Source organism: Parambassis ranga, chromosome 9, assembly GCF_900634625.1.
Source record: "Parambassis ranga chromosome 9, fParRan2.1, whole genome shotgun sequence".
In the NCBI taxonomy this organism is placed as follows: domain Eukaryota; kingdom Metazoa; phylum Chordata; class Actinopteri; family Ambassidae; genus Parambassis; species Parambassis ranga.
This window is the reverse complement of record NC_041030.1, coordinates 3,236,694-3,259,601: the sequence shown is the minus strand read 5'-3', so window position 1 is coordinate 3,259,601 and position 22,908 is coordinate 3,236,694. Positions and strand designations below refer to the sequence as shown.

Genomic DNA, 22,908 nt, shown 5'->3' with positions numbered 1-22,908 from the left:
GATGTATCTTATTAAGATAATACTTTATTATACAGTCTGAAAATAATGACAGAAAATTATAAGATAAGATATAAAATATATATAATAATATATAATATTATACATAATAAAACAATCCTAAATTAAATTGAACATTATATAAGTGCAATACACAGTGCATGTCTAATGTAATTTTACATATGTCCTAAAAATACACCTGTCTGTGCACATATGTTGTCTTTGCTCCCTGAAAAATAATAAAACAGGCTACAATACAAAAATTCAAACCAAATGATCACCTTGATAAGACTATGATAATTACCATTATTAATTCCACCTGTGCCTCTATAGCTGTTTGCCAGAAAGTTTTTGCACTCAAATTTAATTTATGATCATACCATTACATTTAAATTCACTTTTTTCATGTGGACTGAAATGCCTAATAATAAATAAACAAATAAACCGTACACTGTCGGCATCAAATGACATACGGGTTAACTGACCCAGTCTGAGGCCGGTGGTAAAAGAGCTGTTGCCTCCAGGGCATCAGGATTTTACACTGTTACTTTTTATAGAGCATTAATATAAAATAAGACACATTTCCAAGCAACACTTTCTTTCCAGGCATGATTTATTGAAAACACACCAAATGTATACTCTACAAACCAGTATTTTTCCGTTATGTTTAACAAGCGTAATATTTGCCTCTGGGTATTAGTAAAATTAACATAATACATTCTGTCACTGTGGCATCGCTTCTGCTCGCTACCAAAGCATTAACAACCTCTAGGAACTCAAACCCATTTTTCCTATGAATCTACCTTTCTTTTTTTAAAAGTTTATAATACAATGTAATACAAGGCAGAAACCCACCAACAGTCTAAACTACTTGGGGTTTGTAAGGAATCGGGGTTCGTCGGGGTGAAGGATGAATGAAGTGATGAGGTGAGTGGAGGAAAGAGGGAGGGAGACTGACAGGGGGAGAGGAAGGTGGACAGAGAGAATGGAAGAGATGACAGTTGAAGAGAGAGGAATAAAGTTATATAAAACACACTTATCATCTTTATCTACCATGGAAAAGGTTAAGGCACATGATAGGTACAAACACATCTGCTACTGAGTACAGTTACTTTATTTTGACGGTCTTGAATCAGTTATATCTACACAGGTAGGTTTGTTTTGATTTGATGTGTGCCCACGTCCATTTTTTTTTACAGCACAGTTGCTTGGCTCCATATTTTGTAAATGTACAATAGACTGCACATCCACAAAAAAACAAAAAAAATCCAAAAACAAAACCCTCTTTTTTTCATGTAAATACAACTCCAGATCCTTTGGTTGTGGTACTGCGTTAGTGCAGATAGATAGGAACAGACAGGCTTATGGGTCATTGTCCAATGAAAGCACATACTTCTGAGGACACACACAAGGGATGCTGGGTATTAGAATGTTCTTTTTAAAACCTCTGAAATTAAATTTTTACAGTAAGTTTTTTTTTGTAGTTCATTGATTTTTACCACAACGTACATCTTTGTAAACACTGTGTAAAATATGCAAGCTTTATAAAGTCACATACATCACAAAGAAAAAAGAAAATCAGACTTCAAAGCAGGCACATGCCGTTCGCCTTGACAAAGCACGAGTGATGCCACCTCAAATGTTGCTTTTCTGCATCCACCCTATAACGCTGTAAAAATATATACTATATGACCGCTGTTGTATTTTATACAGTGCGATGCAACTCTTTCAAACCACATCCCAAGTCATCCACCTGTACTCTCTTCCTGCACGTGAGTGAATTAGTTAATATCCAAATGACACCACAAAAAAAAATAAACTGGCACTTGGAAAGAATAGAATATAAACATCTGTACAGAGTTTCTTCATGCTCATGACCGTTTCTCTTTAAGATGCACCAGTGAAGGAGGATTGAGGGTTGGTGTTCTGAATGCACGGTAGAGGGGGGAGAAAAAATGAAAGGATTTTTTATTAACACTGCCATCTCTTCCCTATCTCTTGTCTGATGCCTCCAGACAAACACGGATCCATCGCTGATATAAAGAACACTGCAGATAAAGTTTTTTTTTCTGACAAATACAAAATATAAATAGGTGTATCGTCGGCGTAACTCGACAACATTTGACACACAATTAAGTTACGTGGTTATTTCTTGCTTACAAACATGGTGAGCTTTTATCAAATGAGATGTGCTTTCCAAACAATGTGATATTAATATACAACTAAGAAGTTGCTCATTTTTTTTGTTGTATTTTTCTTCATTTTTCTGTTTTTGTTTCTCTTTTCATCCTAATATACATTTATATAAAACCCAAAAAAATAAAAAAATGTTTTTTTAGATCTATCCTTTCCACAATCTTCTGCCTCTATCACAAATCATTTATAAACAAAATGCCTTATATCTTCTTTAATACACATCATTGACAAACAGCAATCAGCCAGGAAAAACCACATCACTACACAAACTCCAGTGGTTACACAAAATAACCACAGCTGTGAGTGAGGGTCCACATGTTGTTGACCAGAGTGAAACAAAGTCTTTGTTGTTGCTTTTTGTTCTGTGTGATGCAGTGTGAACACAAACTCCATCAGATGTACTCACTGTGTCACTTGCCTTTTTTTTCCTCAGACCACAACTTGCAGACTCTTTGCGATATAAAATGGGACATTAATCACCTGTTTAACACGCATCTCAGTGCATTTTTTTTTTAAAAATGAAAGAACACAGTGAACCCAAATGGATTTTTACTTTATGTGAGCACATGTTTATCCACTATGCTACAGCTCTTTTCAGGAGCGGCCTCTGTCTTTCTTTTTTTCCAACTTTCCTTTTCCTGCGTCCATCCCTTCAAACTGAAAACATCCTTTCAAACACACCTGTCCAAACCTCATCATGTCAAAAAGACAAAATCTGACTGAGCAAAAATCATCGTCTTTTCCTTCTAACACACGTTCCTTTTTCCTTTTTCACACGTCCTTTCCATCACCATCATCGGCCTCTGCCCGCTTCCCATCAACGTAGAGTCAACACTGTAAAGTTCACATGATGTCCAGTGGGAATGTAGATATGAGAAAGTAGCAGTAGTCACTTTTTATTCTCTTTTTTCAAACGTTTTCTCTGAAAAGCATGACTGAATGCTGGCTGCTGCTGCTGCTGGGTAGTCGCTGCTGTGATCATCATTATTTTTATTTTTATTTTATTTTTTTAAATCCTCTTTTCTGTACAAAGTCCAACTCCAAAGATGAGTTCCACGTGAAATGGCAGTGGTGATATGAGAGATCCTCCTCTAGCTGGGGGTGTTGCACTGTTGCTATTTTAAGCCTGAAGCAAAACGAAGAACAGACAAAAATATTAGAACAAAAATACAACTATTCAGTTTGAAATGACAGAAAATGAAGAGTTTCAGGCCAAAATTCTACATTCATGTGCTGTATGGATTTGAAGGATAAGGCTGGTAATAACACGTTTTTTCATGATACTGTGCCTTACCTGAACCATAATACCTACTGAAGCCTTATATCGTTAGCTGCATTTATTCATGGCATTATATACACAATATTAAAACTGCCAGACCTTTTAGACAATGCACAGATTTTTAGTCTTTCATCAAATTGTTTTTTGTGATGATTTTTTTTTTTTTATAGTTTTTTTCCAGTCTTAGTGCACCATATCCATCATAGGAGGCAGCTGTTAAATCTATGTTAGGGAAAAATTAAACAGGTAAACAGCAAGATGCTTTCACTTTAGAGCCAAAATGGCGAATTGATAATTCTCATAACTGATTGCTGACATTTATAACTAGTATTTAAACACCGTTTAGACCTTTTTTGAGGTAAATTAGTACCATATTATGTTTACAGATCTGCTAAAATGCATCATCAAAGCTTTTGTCACTTAAAATTAAATACATACATACATGTGCCAAAAACCGTTTTATAGATATAAAAGAAAGTAATATATTTAGGGTTTATTTTATACGTTTTTTTACTGTATATGAAATAATTGTAAAACAAGTGCACAAGAGGAAATTTTTGAATAATCATATAATATTAAAATTGCATGGATTGCAGGAAGAAGCCACTTAAAATGACACAAGGTTCCAGCAACTGGGCTTCATTCAGCTGCCTCTGCTCCACTTAAGCTTTAACTTTTTGCCAATTTTTGGATTAGCTGGGAGATCAGCAGAGTCAGGCGTTGCTAAGATTGAGCCACCACACTAAGCTTCTATATCTTGAACAGTAGTAATAAGCACATTGGACGGAGCCTACTTTTGAGCTGCTGCTGTCTGTCAGTGTGGTGCTTTAACACACCCGCCTTATCCAGCGAAACTGTCATAGAAAAAGACTGTACAGTTTATCAATTCCTGCAAATGTGCACTGAAACTCTCCTTTTCTGTCACATCCAACAGCAACACATTCAGCTGGCATGATGACAGCACTTGGAAAAATCACTGTCCATACGCCAGCCATGTGATTCCAGATGGCGAATGAAGATGACAGACAGCGAAACAGATGCTTAATGTGCTGGATGAAATCCTGCATGTGCTAAATGGAGTGAAAACGACTTACCTGATGATTCATTCTTACCATAACCTGCAGATTATTTTTAATTTTTTTACTAAACCATGTATATTAACTACAAATCATAACACTTATAATCTCTTTAAAGAGTCGCCTGTGTGGTATTTCCTGTGATGGTACAATGGATGGAGGTGAAGGAATAGGATGGACGGCCACTGAAAACGATGACTGAGATAAGAAGAGGAAGGCAGTGAGGTCTGAGAGGAGGCCAGAAGGCAGGAAGAGACAAATGCTGCTGACAAGACAATGACCACTACTGAAGCTCGCCCATCAGCTAGCAGCACAGAGAAAGTCACTTATAGGTGTTTTAAATAAACTGTAAAAAAAAATTTAAGAGATCAATTAAAAGTCAATTATTAGTTTTTAGTGATTTTAGTTTTTTAGCACTCTGATGATATACACATGATTTTTTCATAGGGGGAAAAAGCCACTTACACCTGAAACTTAAATTCTAAAGGTTCTCACTGCATCTCTGCCTATGAGTTGAGTTGATAATGTGTAAATCTGTTTGTGTTCGGTCATACTATATATGTTAAGTTTCATCACATATATGCATGAATTATTTATCTGGAGTCATAGTGCTTTGACCTAAGAAAAGGGTGTGTGTGCAGATGAAGAAATATGACAGAATATTAGAGCCACCTTAAAGACAAATGTATGAGAAGAGTCAGAAGTCATACTACTGTTAGAATAAAGTCATAATATTACAAGAATAAAGTCATGAATTTACAATATCACTAGTAATCAAATGGCAGCCACCAGAATGTGAGGCAATCATGCCACTCACAGTCAACAGGTAAGCTTATCATCGTCCCTAAACATTGCAGATTTGTTGGTATTTAATCCTATTTCTAATGTGGCTACTTGTTTTCATTCATATTATTATGTATTTTTGTAAAGAGTAAATGTACATTTACTCTGATATTATTATGACTTTTTCTTGTTTTGTTTTTTAGGGTAGCTGAAATACTCCACAGTTAAGATGATAGCCTTAGTGTATGCATGTCTTCTTCTTTCTGCTTTTCATTGAGGGGTAACTGAGACCCTGGAGGATCTGTCTGGAGTGCAGAAGAATGATTCCCCTTCATCATTTGCCACCCATTTCAGCAGGCTGTTAGGGCACTGAGTGAGGTTTGGAGTACATTTAAATAAGACAGATGGTGCTAAATTGTAAACACAAGTTTACAATGCCTATAGAAGGAAACGTTGATGCCCATTTGATCAGATTTAAAGCAATAAGAAGCATGTGACTCTCTGGCTGATGGTGTGGGAGCAGCGGATCTATGTGACAGCGGTGAAAGAAAAACAGGCGGAGATGGTGCACATACGGGATGAAAAGGATGCTACACTCAGCCAACAGGTGATTGGCTGTTACTTTTGTTGATTTAGACCTACCATGCATGCATTTAGACCCAGGAGTCAACAGGCTGGGGCTTAACATCACAAGCGTCCACCAGACTGACCGCAGGCCTGTTACTCCTGATATAGTGTTTCCTATTTGTGTCATTCTGTAGCCACAGGAGGACGGGTTAAAGAAAAAAAAAAAACACAGTAGAACAAAAAGAGGTCAGTACATGTTCACATATACACTCCCACTCACATACACATGCATCCAGGATCAGAGAAGCCAGTGTTAGTTCCCTGCCTTAAGGAAAACTTGGAAAGAAGTCAGAGTGATTACAAAACAGCATACCAAAACATGCAAATGAAAGAGGGAGAGAGCAGTTCCAACAGCCAAGTTGCATTCAAAGTGGTCAGAACACCTCTGGGAAGTACAGGAGGCAGACTTAGAAGACAGCTTTGGAGTAGTACAAGAAAGCCTGTACACTCAAGAAAAGGCAAACACTGCTGCTTCCTGTGATTACTGCAGTCTGGAGCTGAAGAGTCTGCACTTCCAGGATGTGACATTGTTCCCTCAGTCCTTTAGCGGTTAACCTTGTGTAGTCGTACATGTCAATCAAAACACATAACTGTATATATGATGTACACAGGTGCCCTACAGACTACAGACACATCTAGGTGCTTCAGCAAATCTTAGATAAATATTGATTTGTATCATTACTGGGTAAATAAAATATGACTACAGTTAATAAGAATAAGTTGCAACATATTATTCATTTTTTAATAAAACACTTTTTAACCTATCAACATTAATCTACAGATTTATAGTGTGTCACAGGATAATCCCAAAGTACACCATGTAGTGTACATAACAACAGAATGGCGTTTCATGATGATGGTAGCATTTAATCTAATCTAATGAGCTAATACCCAGCTGTGGCACACCGATGGACACTTTGTTCACACAAATGCCCTCATAATAAAAAGTGTAAATTAGACCTACATGGAAAAGAAGGTTTGTGATCTGAGACAGATGGTATGCTAAAGTGGACCTTTGATTGCATTCATTTTAGACTCCAGTCCCTCCATCTTGTATGAAAAAAACCACACATGGAAAATAGACAACAACAAGCACTTGAGAATCATCCGACTCGTTTCAGACCGCCATTATCCTGTGACTCTGCTCTGAGGTCAGATTGCCAATCAGCCTGACAATAAACAAACTTTGGCTGCAATGTGAAACATGTGTATCATCAGCAGACGACTACTTGGTAATAAAGCTGTTCACTGCCAAGGCAAGGGTCGTCTCCACGAGGAGCGCTTGTTGGCGGCTCTTTTAATCAGTCTCAGATTAATTACTCTACAGACTCCAAAAGCTTACACTCAATTAACTGGTGGCTCACAGATCTGAGTCTGTCCACAGCGCTGAGCTGCAGCGGCAACATCATGACAAGTTCCAGCCTCTTTAAAGAATCGATAGGATTAAGAGCCCCTAATGAGGACCACCACAGAACACAGGAAGAAGGAAAACGGAAAGATGGAGAGGACGTGATAATATTTCAGTGAGACATCATTATTTTATCATCTATATGTCCCTGTTCACCGGGAGATCAGAGAAGCACCGTCTGTACCTTTAATGGTTCCCGTTCCGTCAAGTCCACCGAGCTGTCACCTGTCTTGTATTTGCAGTCTTTGTCCCTCTGGTCAATGGTGGAGTAGCCATCTATAATAAGGTCAGAGAACAATGATGTGGTGTAAGTCCTCTGCCACAATCCAGCTTTGATCTCTTACACTCAGAGCGTGAAGTGAATTCACACAAAACACACGGTCAGATGGACCAGAGATTTGGTCTAGCCATATCAAGATTTACATGTAATACAATAACTTACAGAATATTGTGACGTCACTGCTGCGCTGTCTTATTTCTTTCATCCTATGTGACATTTTTACATGTTAGCTCCCTGATTATAGGCAAAATATCATGATACCAGAGTGACCTTTCATCAAAATTTCTTCAAGGTGCTGCCGAGTTATGACTTCCACAAACGGTCAATGTTTTTTCTTCATTTCTTTTGTAATTTTCTACGTTGGTCTATGAAGCCATCAAAACTGTGAAGACACACTCTTGGCATTGTGTCAGCTCCATGAGGTCATCACCCCTGGATACTTGTCCAACAGTCTTAAAGGAGTTCCCAGAGTTATTGCTGTATGCTCTGAATTTTGAATAAATATATTCTGGTTCATTAACACTTGTTGACCACACTTTCTTCACAGCTTTGATGTCTTCAGTATTAATCTAAAAACCTGACAGACAGTGTGATCCTTTTCCATATATCAGAAAATACACTGAGAGAATTACTCCAGCTGTTTATGAAGTGCCACTCTTTAACTCCTATTAGTCTCTGTGTAGTTTATTATCCAGTAGAAAATAAAATGTCTTTATTTGAAATAAATTCCAGCAGCATGCTGCCTGACACAGCTACCATCCTGTGACCTGCACTGGGAATTAAACTCGAATGTTGTGTGTGTTTGAGCAGGATTTTGGGCCACACACACACACACTAGTTTAGATTGGCTGCCCCACAGACGGGTCACTGCTTGTTATAAAACTTTGCGGCTCCGAGTGTAAAAAACACTGTCCCACACTCTCTGCTAGAAGAAACCCTTTGTTGAAAGTCAGTGTAGAAAGCTTCATAAATAACTCTTCAGTTCTACTTTGAGTGTTTTAGTCCTAGTTTAACTTTCTGCACAGTTCCTCTGAGGGGCTGTGGGTGCTTAATATATACAGGCCCAGAGGCTTGGAGGAAAGCAGCATCATGTACCCCAAGAGGGTGGCTCTGGGCAAAAGGATGGTAAAAAAAACAACAAAGGACAGAAATCTTACTGTATCACCCCAAAGGGTCACAAATGAACACACAAAGATAGTTGAAGCCGTTTTATAACAACAGAATGAATATTTACTTTAAAGGAAGTGCAGCAGAGGAAATCTACCCCTATGATATATTAACCGCATATTCTTTATGCCATTAGAGAGAGAGAGAGAGAGAACCACCCACATTATCCAGTGTGGAGCTCCTAATGAAGGCCCAGCTTTGTACAAACATCTTGTCAAGAGAGGGGTCTCGCATACAGCATCAAAGAATGACATGTCTGAAGCTCAGTCCAAATCATCATTCCAAAATCAGAGTGCTCAGTGGTTCGAATTTCCAGATAAAAAAAAAACAAAAATCTTGGCAACGGTTAAAGAAGCGGTAAAAGAGATGTCGAATCAAAGAAGGACACTGGAGAGAGATTAGAGGAGAGCTAGCTTTTCTTTGCCTAAGGACTATCATGCAGTCTGGCTCTTACCTGGACCCAGCTCATCCATAGGTATCATATCACCACTGCCACATTTCCTGGTGCCTGAAGAGCATTCATATGCTATTTGTACAAAAGTGGCACACACTCACACACACACAGACTGAGCCATTGAGCCAAAACACTGCCGCTTTTCAGGGTAATGGTTCTCGGCCAGTGATTGAATAATGCAAACTGAGAGTGGGCAGACGTGAGTGTATAGATGAAACAAAAAAAAAAAAAAACAGAAGGCAAAAGGCCAAAAATCAGACGGTAAGCTGCTGCTATGCTATTGACTCCTCTGTCAAAGAGATGTTTGTTGTTGGGCCAATGTACTTCACAAGTTCCCCTCCCACCCACACACACTGCTTCTGTTAGAGTAAACCGTCATTTCTTCATCCTCCGTCAAAACCTTTGTAGTATTAAAAGTTTTGGTTAATCTTTAAGCTATTAATTATTGCAACAATTAACACCACAGCCCCACCACGCAGAGAATGAGAGTAGTAATGTGGCAATATTCAATACAGCCATGAGGAAACAAAAACAAAAACAAAACATACATGTTCTCAGCAAGTGGAAGCACGCCAAGTCAAGAACAGTTATCAATCATTGTTAGTACTTTGTTTTTACTTCTTAGAGGAAGCCATGAAACACCCAAAACCAAATGTCTGGTATATTTTATTCAGCCAATGTTGTCCCAGATCTATTAAAAACTCATCCTAATGTCACACAGTGATGTTTTCTTTCACATTAGTGAACGCGAGCAGAATCTGGCTGCTGAAAAAAGCTGTTAGGGCACAGATATGTATTCATACTCAGCTGAAAATAGTCCCTCATATGTGCCCTACACAATTCATTTTGGCCAGTATTTGCTCAAATCTACAGTACCAAGTGTATATGACTCATTTGTTACATAAAACATATATTGTCAACCTCTTCAGAGTCAAAACTGATCTTAGCCTAGCTTGGCAGTTCTAATGTGTAATGTTGTAATGATACAATTGAGCTGCAAGGAATTATGTCTCCCTTACAGTAACAACAAAATGTCACTGCAGTGCGTAGAGTAAATGGATTTATATAAATCAAGTGTTTGCTGTGTTTCTGAATTGATTCCAACATATATCATTAGCATGAACCAGCTTGGCTTTGGTCTGAGTGTCAACAAAGGCATGTTTGATTTCCATAAAATTTGATGACAAAATCCAGAATATTACCTCAGCCTTTAAGTTAAGGATTTGCGAGACTTTTTTTCTAATAGCCTCGTTTAATTGCTTTTCTCTGATTGCACCCATTTAGTCCTCTAAGCGGGCAAAAACAGCATTAAGCCCTACCGCGCACACAGACTGACCTTGGTTCTTCTCCATCAGAGGCAGAGTGGTGTCGTCATAGCCTGGCTTACCATTCTTGGTTGATTTAGGGGTGGCTGTCACAGTGGGCTGAAAATATGGAAATTATGGTGCAATCATTTTATGTATTTTTTTAATATGTAACATTGATTTTACAAAGAAAATATATAATTATTTATAAAACCAGTAGTTGATAATGACGCTCCTCTGACTTTTTGTCATGTAAATTAATGCATTGAATAATAATAATGTTAAAATTATGTGTATCTAAATCTAGAATTCTGTACCTGGAAGTGACTTTTGTTCCAGCCATCCTTGGTCAGAGCGTTCCTCAGCTCCTTATAACTCCACACCGTCTGCAGCACGTGGGACGCTGCCTTTGTTTCACGTGCCGATTGGCTGAAAGGGCCACAGCAAGGAGGAAGTTAACACAGAAATTACTTTAGCAATTTAAGTCAGAAACCCCATCTAACCCCTGCACAGTGACGACTGGGTGTGCTGGCAAGACACTGCTGCAATCAATCTATTCAAAGGCATCGGGTCCCCTGAGCAGCTTCAGGGTCTAGTTTTTAATTCATAGTCAGATGAGCGTACATTTCCTTTCATTAGCTACCTCTGAGCCACCAGTATTAATTACATGTGGGTGGATGGGGGGGGGGGGGGGGGGGGGGGGGGTTCACTTCAAAGAAAGCTAATCTCACAAGGCTGAGAGGAAACACAGCTATTTGGTCTGTGAATGAACTATGACTCTCCATATGATCAATCCATCAATGCACAAAGATCTTGAAACATGCTCTTGATCAGATGTTAAAAGACATTTTATTTTGAAATGGTTAACATCGTGGTGACATATGACACCTCCTGAAAACACTGGCTGGAAAAATATCCATTCTCAGGTTGCTAAATAGAGGAAAGGACATTTACTTGTATAAGCAGCAGCTTCAGCGGCAGCCCCTTCAACAATTGCCTCCAGTTCTAAAAGCCTGTTAATTAATGTGTGGTGGGTAGTGGAGTCTGCAGGCTCAGGCTCGCTAGAATATGGTATTATGAAAGCCAAGTTCGAGCCATTAGAGACCCATTATATTATTCTCCATGAATACTAATAGCAAGGCTCATGATGCAAATTGCATCCAAGGTCATACTATAATTATTACATGTATTATGTCCCACTCCTTACGCATGCTTTATATATTAACCATACAGTGTCAGCTCGGTTGACTATGAACAAGACAAACTCTGGTTCGACTCGCCTGGTCCTGTTGATGGCGACCAGCTTCTCGATGGCTTGGGCCTGAATGAGGGAGCGGGCGTTTTCTGAGCTGTCGGTCACAATCTCATGGATAGTGTTGAGGATGGCGACCACAGTGTCCTCCTCCAGGTTCTTGGCTGGCCGCTGCTGACCGCTAGGCAGGTTGCTCACCAAGTCCCGCATGGCATAACTTCCTATAAGGCGATTTTTAAAGTTAAACATGATGAGTGATGCTGAAAACTAATGAAATATATACCAAGAATATACATAAGATACTTCACGGCACGTAAATTTGACTGGCTTTAGTCACTGTTGGCAACATGAAGACACATTGTGCACTGAGATTCTAACGTTAAGACAGGATGTATGGCCTGTTTTATTCAAAATAAATCCTGCATTAGTCAGATCTGTGTGCTATATTTTTCTGCATGTTGCTTCTGAGCTCTGATGGAAAATTGTACTCATATTTTTACACACTGTTGCATTTGATTTGACAAACTCAAGTCTGCTGAGGCGTCATATTAGCTTTGAAGTGCATTTTTGCACAGAAATTGAACAGCAGATTTTTGTAGCATCTTTCTTACAATGAGATTGCATCAGCAGATGGATCTTTCTAAGGCCAAGACAGGAGGAATAATTACAGCCTTTTGCTGTATGTATTGTTACTGGCCTACACAAAGAGAAACATTGGGGTTCATACCGATCAGATCCTTGTTGCGGCGGTCGATGGACAGGTTGCGCAGGGCGATGGCCACAGCCCGGACCACCTTGTCAGAGTCAGAGCGCAGCAGCTCCACCAGGATGGGAAGACCTTTCTCCTTGCGCACCGTAGCTCGGATGTAGTTGGACCACTGAAGGACAGAAGGAGGGCCATACTGTCATTGCTTTTTTTATAAATCAAAACACTTGGGGTAGGCAATGTCAGCATAAGCTGCCTGCAGCATCCTCTTTGACATTCATGTAGACCAGCAGAGTCCCATCAGGGAGCTGCCCAGCTTGACCGCACTTTTATTTTGACCAGTGGGACTGCACCACTGGAGGAGTCAGGGTCATGTGACCATAATCCAGGAAGGAGAGGACACTTTACAACACACACAACATATACATGCCCATAGGTATTAAGTCTGTGAGGTCCAGACAAAGGTGCATTTAATAAAAGTCAGTGAACAGTCACTGTACACGGTTGCTGCAAAGACACTGTATAACACCCAGATTTGTCTTGCTGGCGTTATTGCTTGTTTGGTGTGTGGGTGGATGATGGGAGGAGTAAATGCTTGTGTTGCTACAAAAGAGATTTTATTGCAGTAAACAATAAAAGATTCGGTTTCAATTAAAATTCTTGCATCAGCTGTCTAGAGGCTGTGCCATGTGTGTAAATACGTATGAATGTCTCTCTCTCTCTGAATAAATGCCAAACAGTAGCCCTAACCATGATGTGGTGGCCCTTATCACTCCCTGTTATTGGTACTCACCACAAAACTGACTGTATGAAGAAAATATTTTGCTGTCTTTTAGCTGTGTGCCTCGTTTTTGTTCTCGTCTCCCTGATCCTTCTGCTCTCGGTTTGTTTCTACCAAAATCCCTAAAAGTATGCTATTGTGTCCATCTTTGAAACTGTGTTCACCATCCACCTTCCTTCCAACACCTTTATTGTTCACAGCGGCCTGAGTAGGAGCGCCTACATTTGATCTCTGCTACTATTTTTGCTGCACAATTTTTGTTAGTATGACTGTGCTTTTATTCTGTGGAATGTTAAATTTCTATGAAAAATGAAAATCTTACATTTACAAAAAAAAAGATTTGGGCCGGCTCATATATGTTTTAGACATCATGGTGTGGGCCACATTGAACACTGCAGTGGGCCGGACACATGTCCATTAAGCTATGGGTGCTCACAGCAGCCAAAAAGGACAAAGAAAGGTCCAAATTTCAATGATTATTTAGCAGCTTTGACAAAAGTTGTAGAAAAATCTCCATCTCTCATCTCCAATGCCATATTTGCATATTCAATATTTCATCACACTTTGGACCTCTGTAGCTGTGGGCATGCTCACTCAACTCAGTGACTGTAAGACTTAACTTCACTCCTGCCTAGGCCTGACTAATTCACAACATTACACAGTGGAGCTCTGAATGGACATATGATATAATTTGTCTTAATTTAAACATCAGTAGATATTACTTCTTATTTTTTTGTAACATGAAACATTAAGTTTGACATAAAAGGGTTTCTCTTCTAAGCACTGATACCCCAAGAGATGTAATTAAGCAGAGGACAGGCGCAAGCTGAGCCACCAGGTGGCAGTAGTAAGCCTCAGAAAACAGGCCAACCTTGTGATGCTAAGTAGGAGGATATAAAGCAGAAGCTCTGATATCCTCTCGGGGAGCAGGACATGTTTTGTCCAGCTACCAGATGTGACAGTCTGATGTGTTCGCAGCTCCACAGGTCCTGAGCCTGCCCAGACATTCTGACTGGCTTTGACAGGGAGAAAACCCTGAAGGGAAGAGTGGTTTCACCTCAAACTGTTCACCTTAGCTAAAAATCACTACTACTAAATTATTCAACACTGTAAATATGAAAGTGGAGAGCTGAATTTTAACATATGATACGTATGAAATACGAACACACTTGTTTTTTCCCTGTTGGGTTTGTTGTCACTGAAAGACTGAAGGAAGTATTTACAGCCTGGAATATAGGTGTTAAGAGAGCTTCTTTCAGGATAATGCTGCCACTGAATACAGTCGACTTACTGAAAAACACAAGTGACTGCTCTCTTGTGCAGCACGTAAACGGGAGTCTGACAACTAGCCTTCCATGTTGATAATTCACTGCTGCCTGCAAGCCAGACAGCCTCTCTGCAGCCCCACCGCTGCTCTAATTGGAATAAATGTCTGAACCGGGCTGAAGTTCTCATCTATCATCAAGAGCAAACATCTAATAGAAGAGTGTGTGTGGTGAACATTAGTTATGTAACTCTCTTATGTAAGCTTGTAATTCTGCCTGGATGGAAGGTCCTGACCAAGAATGGTGTTATCAATACCTATCTAATTGCACTGTTGATGTAGATTGTTCTGGATCACACATAAACATAAAGAGAGTAGATAAGTAGTACATAGTAGTAGTACATAAAGAGAAATGGGTTTCTGCCACACACGCTACATGGAAGGTTAACTTAAAGTATTTTAGCTCCCATTGCAACATACTCAAAGGTCAATGATGAGGACAGAAAAAAAGACATTGTGTCTTTGTCTTGTACCTTCGCCAACCCAGAACTTACAGTCCACTGTCCAGCGCTGAGGTTTTGCAGAGCCCCAGCAGCTGCCTCCAGGGTGTTGTAGTTCTGGCTCTCCGTCAGCAGAGATAGGTAGAGCCTCACCACTTCTGGCTGATACAGCAGCTCAAAGCCTGCAGGGAAATCCAGAGAAACAAACACAGTGGTTAAAATCCTTGGCAAGACAGGCGAGCTGGTTAGGCAGCGAGAAGGTGCAGCGTTAGGGTTTATCTCCGTCCATGGGGAGCGTCTGTTGGCCTGGACAAATGGGTTTCAAACAGCGAGAAATTTATCTCCAGACTGCCTGTTTTGGTTTCACAAGTGCTTATAGGAAAATATTCTTAAGCAGTATATTTCCAATATAACAATACAACAATACAAAAGCACCACCATCAGGATTATAAATGAGGAGAACACAAGAAGGAGAAGCTATTGATCGGACAGCTCTGACCAAACCCTGAGTATCTGAGAGGGAGGTTTATCTCACTAGTACATAAGACATTCCACCTCAGTCAATCATTAAGCCTCCCTCTGATGGAAATGTAATTACATTATCAGCTGCTAGACAGTGCAGGCACAGGGAGAGACAGAGGCATCGATTCACATCAAATTCGTTCATCCAAGGTTTTTCTTATTTTGCAAAAACACTTTGATTTGGAGTGTTTTCAAAGAGCCGAACAAACACTGTTCAATTATTTTAGAGCGGGCGATATTTCTCATGTCAAGGTCATTTGGTGCCACACTGGAAGGTGTACGGAGTCATACATTTTTTATGGAAGGATACATCACACCACAGGGTGAGAGCAGATCTAGATGAATTTGAACGGCTTGACCGAAACAGCTTCTGAGCCAGGGGTATTGAATAGTGTTTTTCTACAGAAGAGCTATCTGCTATCACACATCAAGGATTCACTGCAGATCACAAATTAGCTTTGAAACTTGTGGCCCAAGTCTTTCTGTTTTTCTTTTCAACAGAAAACGGCCTCCTTCCTTCCTATCCTCTACACCAGCACACAAGCAATTGCAAATCCTTCTTCTAGTCTTCAAAGCTCAAATGCAGGAAAACACAAGTCATGAGACATTGTCTCTTCTCTTGTCTTCCCAGGCCAGTATTTCCAAGGTTCTATTTGAAAAGCTCTGTATAATGTAGGCAGGGATACACTTGATTTGATTGACGTGCATGGGTTCACAAGACCGTCAGTGCCATCCTCTGAGATGTATAAGAAGAGGATCTTTTTGTGTGACTTCTAGTCCAAGGATAAATGGCATCTTAAGGTAACATCTCATTTTTTTATTGACTAACCTTTTCAATTGGAGAATATGGCGAGTAAAGGAAGTGTCATTTTGTGCTTGAGAGGATAGACATAGACTGACATTTGTGCCTCTAAATCCAGATCTCACACCCATAATTTGCAGAGAGTGAAAGCCTGGGTGCACTCTCAGATTGCCAGACTCAGACATAGTTGTTAACATTGAAAAAAGCAGGTTTTTCCCACTGTGGCGTCTTCCCTCGAGCTTCCAGAATACATATGTGTGTGTGTGGGAGGAAACTCTGTCAGGCTGGGTAAAAGTTACTAGAGGTGCTGCTTGAGAACTTCTTTTCAAAGAAGCAGCAGAATCAGGAGTCGTCAGAGCCTGCTTGTAACCGTGTGCTAAAACATATATCACATGGATAGATTTTCTCGGGGGCTGCGTTGAGAGGGGGAGAGAGCGTGCAAAGCAGACACTCAGCAACATTCTGCATGCGCCTCATATTTCTGGGCCTAGTGGGTGCACACTCAGCAAACTAGAGACCATCATGCAGGCAGTCTTGTTGACAGACATTTCATCTCCAAGGCAGATTCTCTCTGCACATAATGTCAGCCATGTTGGACCTTTTGTAAGGTTTGCTGTCCGATGTTTTATTTATTTATTACTTTTTTTTTGGTCTGACAAGCAACTGAAAAGAAGTTTTTCCAAATAAAGGACTTGTGCAGCTGAACGAAGAAGGATGAGAAACTTCACTGAGCCTTTAACCTAAATCCTTTATCCTAAATGGAATTCTCTCACTGCTGAGCCAGAAAAAGTCTCTGCCAGAGCTTTAACTCAGCATCTATAGCAGCAGCTTAATGATAGGTCCAGGTCCCTTAGGTACTTTCTAATTAGCACCAGCCAGGTTGAGTTCTATTAGCAACTGTAATGCTGCAGTGTTGTTGTCATCCATCATCCGCTGCTAGCCTGTTGTCGTGTGAGTTGTCAGTTTTAGTTCAGTTAGGCAGAATTACAATTCGTAGAGGGTGATGAGCTGTCAGTGTGACGTGACCTTGGATTTCCTCTGCAACCTGCAGCCCTGTGCTCTGTGACACGCCGAAAATATGATGAATTACTTATGACATGTACACATTGGATTTAAAATATATACCGAAGCAGATATGGAAGATCAAAACTCAAGATTCTAAAATTAGAAGCAAAGTAAGGACTTGACTGTTGACAATCCTCTCCGTAACACATGCAGGAGAGTCCACAACACAACTGACGTGCTGACAGCTGCTGGGAAATTTAACAATGACATAAATATAACACTCTCTAAATAACACTCTCCTGTAGGTAGTTCTTCGCTCGAAGAGACGTATGCTTTGGGTTGTTGTCATGTTGGAAGAGAACCCAGAGACCCAGACGCAGAGTATCATGGCATTACAGTGGCTATGACTATGGCTAAACAAACATATTGGAATTTCTTTGCTCTTACACTCAACAAAAATATAAACGCAACACTTTTGTTTTTGCTCCCATGTTTCATGATATGGACTTGAAGATCTAAACTTCATTCCAGATACACAATATTACCATTCCTCTCAAACATTGTTCACAAATCTGTCTAAATGTGTGATAGTGAGCACTTCTGCTTTGCTGAGATAATCCATCCCACCTCACAGGTGTGCCACATCAAGATGCTGATCTGACATCATGATTAGTGCACAGGTGTACCTTAAACTGCCCACAATAAAAGGCCACCCTGAAATGTGCAGTTTTGTCTCACAGCAAAATGCCACAGATGCCACAAGCATTGAGGGAGCGTGCAATTGGCATGCTGACAGCAGGAATGTCAACCAGATCTGTTGCTCGTGCATTGAATGTTCATTTCTCCACCATAAGCCGTTTCCAAAGGCGTTTCAGAGAATATGGCAGTACATCCAACCGGCCTCACAACCGCAGACCACGAGTAACCACACCAGCCCAGGACCTCCACATCCAGCAGGTTCACCTCCGAGATCGTCTGAGACCAGTCACTCAGACAGCTGCTGAAACAATTGGTTTGCATAACCAAACAATTTCTGCACAAACTGTCAGAAACCGTCTCAGGGAAGCTCAACTGCATGCTCGTCGTCCTCATCGGGGTCTTAACCTGACTCCAGATCGTCGCCGTAACAGACTTGAGTGGGCAAATGCTCACATTCGATGGCGTCTAGCATGTTGGAGAGGTGTTCTCTTCACGGATGAATCTCGGTTTACATTGTTCAGGGCAGATGGCAGACAGCGTGTGTGGCGTCGTGTGGGTGAGCGCTTTGCTGATGTCAATGTTGTGGATCGAGTGGCCCATGGTGGTGGTGGGGTCATGGTATGGGCAGGCATCTGTTATGGACGAAGAACACAGGTGCATTTTATTGATGGCATTTTGAATGCACAGAGATACCGTGATGAGATCCTGAGGCCCATTGTTGTGCCATACATCCATGAACATCACCTCATGTTTCAGCAAGATAATGCACGGCCCCATGTTGCAAGGATCTGTACACAATTCTTGGAAGCTGAAAATGTCCCAGTTCTTGCATGGCCAGCATACTCACCGGACATGTCACCCATTGAACATGTTTGGGATGTGCTTGACCGGCGTATACGACAGCGTGCACCAGTTCCCACTAATATCCAGCAACTTCGCACAGCCATTGAAGAGGAGTGGACCAACATTCCACAGGCCACAATAGACAATCTGATAAACTCTATGCGAAGAAGATGTGTTGCACTGCATGAGGCAAATGGTGGTCACACCAGATACTGACTGGTTCTGAGTCCCCAGACCGCCAATAAAGCAGAAACAAAATGCACATTTCAGGGTGGCCTTTTATTGTGGGCAGTTTGAGGTACACCTGTGCACTAATCATGATGTCAGATCAGCATCTTGATGTGGCACACCTGTGAGGTGGGATGGATTATCTCAGCAAAGCAGAAGTGCTCACTATCACACATTTAGACAGATTTGTGAACAATGTTTGAGAGGAATGGTAATATTGTGTATCTGGAATGAAGTTTAGATCTTCAAGTCCATCTCATGAAACATGGGAGCAAAAACAAAAGTGTTGCGTTTATATTTTTGTTGAGTGTATAACAGCATATGAGAAATATTAGAAAAAAAGACTAATAGATGAATTAAAAGATTATGTTCTGCCATCATCAAGAACATGTGAACAATTAGAAAATGGCCTTCGACAGTCACCTAACACACTCATACACCAAGTCAACAATACAAAAATAAAGAAAAATTACATAAATGAATACATTAAAGTCTAACACTAGTCCCTGCTTCCAGTGAGCACAGCCCAGCGTGTCTATTTCCACTGCTTGTGTGTTATCATGGCAAACATCACACACAGCGGTGGCCTCCAAACAAGGCTCCTGCTGAGTTCTAATACAAAACCAGGGCGTACACACACCCAGTGTTGCCACACACAAACGCAATCGGGCACAGGCAGTAACGAACGCAGGAAATGCTCCTGAGATCTGAGCTCATGCCTAAATGAGGTGAGAGGGGAGGAGCAGCAGGTTATTTTTCAAAGCAGAAGGCGCGGGTGACAACTCCTGCAGTTGAGGCGAAGCTCAATTAGCGCCTGGGCACTGCAGAGAAAGGAGCTTTGAGGTGCCGCGGTGCATGAAAACTGGGTTAGAAACAAAGTTAAGTTGAAGTGATTGAATGATGGTCGGTTCATGAGGCTTCACTACTGGCTGCAATTAAAGCCAAAGTGTGACAGACTGGTAAATGATAATAGATTAACTGATGGGTGAGGACGTAACAAACACATCCATCTGTATGCTCATTATGAAGACTTTTCTCTTGCACTCAAATTCTTTCCTGGCTGTCTAGCCCTAGTGCAGTTGGGGATTGGTTGTATTGAGGCAGATCAGAATAGTCAGACACACATCCACAAACACACAAAACCTTTGGCCAGTGATATCAAAAAGTGATGTCTATCGATCCAGTCTGCCTACAGGTTCTCTTTCTGCATCTCCATTTATTTACTACTCCATTTCCAGCAGTTACAACATGTCCATCAGCAGCAGGGACACGGTAGCATATCGCTTTCTACAACTCAGAGGGGAGTTTTACAACACTGTGAAAGGAGAGGACAGAGATGGAGGAAGGTCTCCATTACAGATGAAGATTCTCCTGTGACCGTCATAGCAGGAGAAGGAGCCCTGCTATTGCCTATATCCAGGTGAGTATGAGAGAAAGACGGATGATAGAGAGAGTATGAAAAAGGAGAGGGGGAGTGCTTACAGAACAATGCTGACCACAGGGTCACATTCTCCCCCTGGTGAAAGGCTGCATAAATAAATGAAACCATTCCAGTGGGGTAGCCTCAAGTCTCATTCCACAACTGAAACTTATGCACATTTAACCCCACCTGCAGCTCTTTTTTTTTTTTTGTTTTTTTTTTGTTTTGGTAAGAGTATCTTATATGCAGGCACACATGAGACTGCTGTAGTGCTAATGAAGACTTCGGCAGGGCATAGAGCCACAGCATGACCAGGGCTCAAACAGCACATCATTAAAAGCAGTGTGCCACTGATATAATAATGGTCGTGACTCTCTCGGGTTCATTAAGAAACAGAAGGTGAGTGCTGGAGTAAACAAAACAACTAAATTGGCAGGGTTCACAGAGGTTTGAGAAATCCCTTCCGTGGTTCTGCCCGCAGTCACACAGCATTAGCAAACAATGCTTTTGTTGTTGTTGTTTACTTGGACTGATTGATGGATACTGTCAGACCACCAATACACGATGGCTGATTATAACAGACCATATTGCATGCAAATCACCAGTAGATATAGACAGGACACCTGGAAATAGGACGCATGTTATCTTATGTAGAACATATTTGGTACTTGCAGTGTCTTCTGGCATGGGTACCAGAGCAGATGTCTTCTTAAGCTTAAATATTAGAGGAGGTGACATGAACTAGAATCTTAATATCTGCAGGGGGAATTAGAAAACTGAATTCCATTTGTATGCTAGAGCTGCCGCTTAATGTCAGGTGTGAATGTAATTAGGCCCTGATATGAGATGCATGTTAATGCTGGGCATAAATCTCACAAAACTACACTTAATTGACTTTCAAATTCTCTGTACAGCTCTCACAGGTGTAATTTCTCTTGTGGCAAACCACTGTGAAAATCTGCTCCTCCACGTAGGTTACACTGAAAAACACTCTTTTGCAAATATAATTTGACCCGTGTCTAGTTCAGCTGATTTAAAACACGTAAATGTCTTCATACCAAGCCAGAGGGGAAGCATGTGACGGAGGATCGCGTTCTCCTCTCTACCCGCAGACCTCCTGACAGACCTCCAGCCACGAGTAACCAAAACAGAGCGCACTGCCAGTCTGCAAAGGCCGTTCACCCTCCAGTCACCCCTTCAGACTGACAGAGGCCAGGAGTCAAAGCTTCATCTTTTTACACTCTGAGCCGGTTGGCCGCTTTTGCAGATTGGCATCTCTATGGGCAGCCTCGGGGCAGCACACATTAGCATACTCACATGGTGGTTGGCCTTAGTTTGTTGGCTGTTGACAAAGAGAGGCAGAAGGTGGCAATTGGCCCGTCTTTTGGGACAGCCACCCATCATGGTTAAGCCACAAAGCTGTCCCAGCATGATGAGGTTGGTGAAGAGAAGGAAGAGACAGTGGGAGACAAAGAGGAAGGACCAAAAAGGAAAACACCATAACGGTAAAGGCACAAGGCAAACAAGCTGCACAGAGGCGTCTGTCACTCCTTTCTTCAATCTTTGCCACTTCACTGCAGGGCTCCTTCTCCAGCTCTACCAAAAAAGCTGATCTATGAAAGCGTGTTTCCTTCCATTTAGCACAATAGAACCCTCTGCAACAGGCTTCTTCTGCGGTGGAAAGGGAGTACATCCTCTTTCCTGTGCCGATAGGCCAGCAAAATCCTGCTGTGGGCTTTTTTGTCTAGAGAGGCCACATCAATACCGGTAGCAAAAAAAAAACCTGCTGACAAACTGACACCAGATTGTCCAAAATGTCCAGGCCTCTTTCATGAAAAGTCTATTAAAAATGCTCTGTGTCTCCGGCTACAACCCCTGAACTCTGGACACAAACACAGAGCCTGTGGGTTTCTTGCTCTTGAGCCATAGTTGTATTAGGTTTTCTGTGGCTCACTCAAGAATGTGCCTTGCAGCACTGTGGCCTCTCTGTGGATCAACAGTGGTAATGCTATGGTTTGTTTCCAGTTTTCCTACTGCTAATGTAATAGTGTTTTAAGGCCTGAGGTAGTGGTACTATTTTATATTAGAATCTCTGTCAGGTGGAGATTTTATTTCCCTTTGGATGAAAAACATATTGACAAGATATGTCACTTTCTGAGTATGAAACAGCCCTACAAAACAAGCTGCTGTTGAACAAATGATTTGAAACATAATATCAGCCAATGTTTAGTTGTTGGATAGCGAAGACACACAGGACACTTAGGAGGTACAAGCCTTTTCTTTGTTTTATAACTGAATGCTGTTACTTCCATGTT

The 22,908-nt window shown here is 41.0% G+C and overlaps 1 protein-coding gene across 11 annotated transcripts in view; it reads right to left on the bottom strand.

The window, feature by feature from the left end:
• Window positions 1–592: 592 nt before the first annotated feature.
• The window catches only part of arvcfb (ARVCF delta catenin family member b), a 176,818-nt gene continuing 154,502 nt past the window's right edge, over window positions 593–22,908 (bottom strand). For 5 of the 11 annotated variants that reach the window (XM_028413828.1, XM_028413823.1, XM_028413824.1 and 2 more), the window contains 8 exons: window positions 15,108–15,256; window positions 12,551–12,701; window positions 11,852–12,044; window positions 10,889–11,000; window positions 10,604–10,691; window positions 7,551–7,642; window positions 5,974–6,086; window positions 593–3,319 (listed from right to left, as the gene is read on the bottom strand). In XM_028413828.1, coding sequence (XP_028269629.1) covers window positions 5,985–6,086; window positions 7,551–7,642; window positions 10,604–10,691; window positions 10,889–11,000; window positions 11,852–12,044; window positions 12,551–12,701; window positions 15,108–15,256 — 887 coding nt within the window. In that variant the 3' untranslated portion in view covers window positions 593–3,319; window positions 5,974–5,984. The remainder of the gene's footprint in view (window positions 3,320–5,973; window positions 6,087–7,550; window positions 7,643–10,603; window positions 10,692–10,888; window positions 11,001–11,851; window positions 12,045–12,550; window positions 12,702–15,107; window positions 15,257–22,908) is intronic. The other 6 variants (XM_028413825.1, XM_028413827.1, XM_028413831.1 and 3 more) reach the window with 2 other exon arrangements.